General features: G+C 41.9%; 1 protein-coding gene across 1 annotated transcript in view; it reads left to right on the top strand.

Moving 5' to 3' along the window:
* The first annotated feature begins 295 nt into the window (after positions 1–295).
* tmem9 (transmembrane protein 9) overlaps positions 296–6000 on the top strand; it is a 136681-nt gene continuing 130976 nt past the window's right edge. The window contains exon 1 of the mRNA XM_063042261.1: positions 296–479. Coding sequence (XP_062898331.1) covers positions 411–479 — 69 coding nt within the window. The 5' untranslated portion in view covers positions 296–410. The remainder of the gene's footprint in view (positions 480–6000) is intronic.

Below are 6000 nucleotides of genomic sequence, written 5' to 3'. Positions count from 1 at the left end.
ATGAAATAATATTTTTAATCTTTTTTACCATTTGCAACAAACTTTCAAATACAAGCTGAAAGGCTGATAAATCACATTGATTAACCAATCCTCCATCGAATGGAACTCCTAGTGCAACATGGGCGAGAGGTTTGTATTTTCAAATTTGCAACATCTGAGAAAAACGGAAAAAACACGCAAACGCAAAGCGGCTTTCCTGCGTCTCCAAACAGAGATACTGGCTCCGGTGGGGAACAATGGACAGCTCCGAGGACCAATCAGGCGGCGAATCTGAGGACAGGTGGAAGGGAAGGCACCAATGAGGCTTTACGGAGGCGGGACTAGTCGGCCGGTGCTGTACCGGGGAGTGTGTGCTGCGGTTGGGATTTGTCCGATTTCTGACCGTTCGTTTCGGTTTCAGGACTGGGCCCATGGCGGTCAGCAGCGCGCTAACGGTGCTGTACCTGCTGATAGTGTTGGCGGTGACTGAATCCTCCAAGGTAAGGCCGAGTGGGCAGGCGCATCTCCTGAATCATGTCACCCACTGGTGCTGAGGCTATTTATAAGCGAGATCAGCAAAGCTATCCCAGTTATAGCAGCACTGGGGGGATTTATGAAATTATTACAGGGCTCTAGCTTATTATGTATGGATCATGTTCTTGTGTGGCTGTGTTTATATGTTCCATATAACACCCAACAGGCTCTTTGGCCCCACCGACTCGGATGTCTTTCCAAGCTAGTCCTATAAGAGCGCACTTGGCCTTAAACCTTTACTATCCGTGTAAAATACATTATTGTACCTGCCTCAGTCATTTCCTCTGGCAGCTAGTTCCACATACTTATTCCCCTTTGTTGGGGGGAGGATGCCCCTCAAGATCCTATTAAATCTTTCTCCTCTCACCTTTAAACTTCGCTCCCGATGGTTTGATTCACCAATCCAGGGAAAAGGACTGAGCACATTCACACTGTCTGTGACCCACATGATCTAAAAACACCTCTGTAAGGCCACATCTCGGTCTCCTATGCTCCAAGGGAAAAAATTGTTAATTGGCTCGTCTCTATTGACCCTTTGAGAGAGCAGGTACTGGGCATCTCCTATATTTTATCCTCATAGCCACTAAATTCTGTAATGTCATTGGGTTTGCTAACTGCAAAGTTCTAAACTCAAACGAAAACCTATCTGATAGAAATAGCCATGAGCACCCTCACTAAAAGGAGGCTATACTGCAGCTACCTAATCCTCAAGGACTAATTCACTTCCCTGTTTGTCCTCCATGGTGAGGTTAGCTGCCAATACCCATGATTTGATTGGTGGGTCACCTCTCCCTACCAAGTAGAAAATACTTCTAACAAAGTAGTTTAAACACAGCTTATTTATTTTCAGTGATACACATTTAAATTTAAACAACATTCTTAATACACATTTAAAACTCAGAGAATTTCTATCTTATAAATGTCCAGATACCAGACCATTTCTGAAAACAAAGGATTTTTGAAACACAGGTATAGTTCCTATAAGCTAAAAAGACATTCCCATAAGCCACAGGTGAACCAGTTCTTAGTCTCAGAATCGAAGGCAGAGGAATGGATTCTGATTCTAATTCTGTCATACTTCTGGATGTTCCTGAATCATTCCTAATGAGGTTGAATTACTTTCTAAATTTATACTGTCTTTTTATCACACAAATATGATATTTTTTTTTCGGATACTTTTTAACACAAGTGGTCTGAAAGCTTCTTGGAGACACAGTTCCCAGATTCCCACAATGAATTATTCCAATAGTACACAAACCTTACAGCTTATTAATCAATCAACTATTGATATGCTGAGTGATATTATCCATCTCGTCTGCAAGCTTTCTTGAACTAAACAATTTGGCCAGCATTGTCTGTTTTGAAACAAGCCCAAGTAAATAACTTATTTTGTTGTACTGCACCTCGTAAGCAGTTAGACCAGGAGCTGGAAGCTAGCAGTCTGCTCTATAGACAGTGCTTGTTTGCAAAGCTGCATTTTAAACTTTAAGCTGATTACTGCTTTCCACTTACATTTTAAGAATTGAAAACTGGTCCTCATTTACGACCAGAAGATGAACAATGAATATTGGTTGGAAGTTTAATTTATTCAAAAACTATGCTGTGATCTTGAGAAGTTCATAGATCCTGTGTTTAGAAAGTCAAACCTGGCAAAAAAAAACAAAAAGAGGCCATATTGGGCTAAGACAGTGAATATCCATCACAATTTCTCATCTGTACAAAGATCTTTTGAATTTATCCACTTTTCCCCATCTTTTCATGAAGGATATTCAAGATTAACAACACTGTGTGAAAGAAATTCTTTTTCCTTTAATGATGTTTTTGTTACCTCTGATTGCTGACCCTTTTGCCAAAGGGTCAAGAATTTCCTCTTTTAAATATTATCATTATCCATAAGAAGCCTCAAATAGGTCATATCAACCTCCTCTGCTCCAAGTCAAATAACTGTGCCATTACTAGTTGTTCATCAGAACTGAAGACCCTCATGTTGGGAAGATCCTAGTCTCAGACATTTGTTTTTTTCCTTGTATTTTGGTGCCCCACATTTTCCAGATTTTTGCTGTTGTGACCTAAGCAATGATATCTAAAATTGCAGTAAGTTTCTTCTGCTTTTATATTCTAAGGGCAATCTGGATAGCCACTATGCTTCTTTCACCATCTTGCTGTGGCATTTTTAACCATTTATGAATATGTGCATCCAGCTTACCTTTTAAAATGGTTGCCATTATGTGCTGTCTTTATATATACACATACAGTGCCTATATAAAGTATTCACCTCCCCATGGAAATTTTCATGTTTTATCATTTTACAACATTGAATAACAGTGGATTTAATTTGGCTTTTTTGACATTGATCAACAGAGAAAAACTCTTTCGAGTGAAAACATCTCTCCAAAAATGATTGATTGCATAAATATATATTCGCCCCCTTTAATATGACACACTAAATCATCACTGGTGCAGCCAGCTGATTTTAGAAGTCACATAATTAGTTAAATGGAGATCTGTTTTTGGAGACCTCTGTGCAATCAAGGTGTTTCAATTGATTGTAGTAAAAATACAACTATATCTGGAAGGTCCAACAGCTGGTGAGTCAGTATCCTGGCAAAAACTACACTGTGACAACAAAAGAACATTCCAAGCAACTCCATGAAAAGGTTATTGAAAAGCACGAGTCAGGAGATGGATACAAGAAAATTTCCAAGTCCCTGAATATCCTTTGGAGTACAGTTCAGTCAATCATCAAGTAATGGAAAGAATTTGGCACAGCTGTAAATCTGCTTAGAGCAGGCCGAACTCAAAAAAGAGTGACCATGCAAGAAGGGGACTAGTGAGGGAGGCCACCAAGAGACCTATGACAACTCTGGAGGAGCTACAAGCTTCAGTGGCTGAGATGGGAGAGACTGCACATACAACAACTGATGTCTGGGTGTTTCACCAGTTGCAGCTTTTTGCGAGAGTGGTAAAAAGAAATTCCACTGTTTGAAAAAATAACCTCACATGAACTCTTGGCTAGAGTTTGCCAGAAGGCATGTGGGAGACTCTGAAGTCAGCTGGAAGAAGGTTCTATGGTCTGATGAAACCAAAATTGAGCTTTTTGGCCATCAGACCAAATGCAACGTTTGCATCAGCCAAGTATTGCACATCATCAAGAACAGACCATCCCTACTGTGAAGCATGGTGATGGCTGCATCATGCTGTGGGGATGCTTCACTGCAGCAGGTCCTGGAAGGCTTGTGAATGTAGAGAGTAAAATGAATGCAGTAAAATACAGGGAAATCCTGGAGGAAAACCTGATGTAGTCTGCACAAGAACTGTGACTTGGGAGAAGAATTATTTTCCAGCAATATAAAGTCTCCAAGCATAAAGTCAAAGCTACACAGGAATGTCTTAAAAACAACAAGTTAATGTCCTGGAGTGGCCAAGTCAGAGTCCAGATCTCAATCCATTTGAGAATTTGTTGGCTGGACATGAAAAGGGCTGTTCACTCACAATCCCCATACAATCTGACAGAGCTTGAGCAGTTTTGTAAAGAAGAATGGGGAATAATTCCAGTGTCCAGATGTGAAAAGCTGATAGAGACCCATCCACACAGACATGAGGCTATAATTGCTGCCAAAGATGCATCTACTAAATACTTACATGAAAGGGGTGAGTACTTATGCAATCAATTATGTTGTGTTTTATATTTGTAATTAACTTAGATCACTTTGTAATGATGTTTTCCCTTTGACACGAAAGAGTCTTTTTCTGTTGACCAGGTGTCAAAAAAGCCAAATTAAATCCACTGTGATTTCAATGTTATAAAACAATAAAACATGAAAACTTCCAAGGGAGGTGAATACTCTCTATAGGCACTGTAGATATTCCAAAAGGGCTGGTGGCAGGGTAGAGATACATCTCTTCCAGTGAAGGTTGTCAGGCACTTCTTCCCTCTGCTACCTTGCAGATCACCCTTGGGCAAGATGTAGCACCTGCTTAGCCCCCTGATCAGGGTCACGTGAATTCATGGGAGCAGCTGGTGGATGGTCGTATGAGCAGCTGGTGCACATCACAAGTCCTGGTTACGCGACCACTGACGCCAGGCAGACAATCTCTGAAGAGTGTTGATAATGGCTGCGGTCACCTACCTTGTAAAGACACTGTCCAGAAAAAGGCAATGGCAAACCACATCTGTAGAAAAATTTGTCAAGCGCAATCATGGTCATGAAAAGACCATGGTCACCCAAGTCACACATGAGGAACTCCAGAAGGGTGTTATTTCACACGACTCTGGATTGAATTCCATCTCTCTGTATGGTGATTAATGGCCAGCATGGACATGATGAGCTGGAGGTCACATTTCTGTACTGTATGCTTTTGACTCTGACTCACATGCACTTGTTATACCAGCATGTACCTGGTTCATTCTGAAGTGTAGTTAACGCTTATAATCACAAAGTTACAAATTATAAATCATCATCAAACTCCTTGCTGGAAATAGCTGACTCTGTGACCTCTAGACTCTCCATCTGATGGCAGAGTGCTGGGAGGGGAATCTCTCTGTGTCTACTTCTGGGAAGATGGCGGTGTGTTCGATCGCAGTGGCTTCTACAGGTCAACCAAAGGTCTTGTTATCCTTTTTAATTTGCTTACTTGGGCCCTTAGTATAGGTCATCAATGACTTCCCATCTCCATGGTCATTTGAAGTCGATGAAGTTCATCACTGCTTCTGCAATCACTGTACATCTTCACCAGAGCCCTGTTGGCCGGCCTTACACATTTCCACCTCTCACGATGGGGTTGGGTGTTGGGAGGTCTTTTAAAGGTATTTTTATGATTGCAAGACCCTGCTGGGCATTAAGAACTTAAAGTACTGTAGGCCTAATTCCATATACGAGTTGCTTGTTGGCAGAAAATCTGAAGGAGCTGGACTTGGTGTAGATCATGCTGCTGCTGTTATGTCAGAGGGGCATCAGAGGAGTTGGTGTGCAGTCCAACAGTGAGAGATTATCTTAATTGCTTTCCTTCTGATCATAAGATGCTCCTGGACATTGTTAATGTGGAATGCTGCGTGTCGGATTCATGATTTATTGGCAGACAGTGGTGGAGCTGCATGGCCTCAGTAGTAGTAAGGACTTGGCCCCAAGCCGTGGTGTCGCGTGTTTATAGCCATCCAGGAGAGAGGCGATAGAGTCAGTGCGCTCCACCAGAGGTGGTGTAGTGCCGCTATCCACACCCCCCCCCCCCATGTCTGCTGTGTAAAGGGCAAGTTGTATTGTGGTTGATTGCAGATTTCTGCAACATTCATGGACTCCGGGTCTTGAGCTACATATTTTTTGTGTGACTGTATTTTACTGTTGTCCTGTGGGTGCCGTATGTGCCTTGTGTTGTGTGTGACTGTTGATACTGTGTTTTGTACCTTGCCCTCAGAGGAACGCTGTTTAATTTGGCTGTATTCATGTATGGTTGAATATCTGGGGAGATACAGCACGAAGCAGGGCAGTC

The sequence above is a fragment of the Mobula hypostoma genome, chromosome 3 (assembly GCF_963921235.1).
Source record: "Mobula hypostoma chromosome 3, sMobHyp1.1, whole genome shotgun sequence".
In the NCBI taxonomy this organism is placed as follows: domain Eukaryota; kingdom Metazoa; phylum Chordata; class Chondrichthyes; order Myliobatiformes; family Myliobatidae; genus Mobula; species Mobula hypostoma.
The sequence above is the reverse complement of the archived record's forward strand: the minus strand, read 5'-3'. Positions and strand labels throughout refer to the sequence as shown.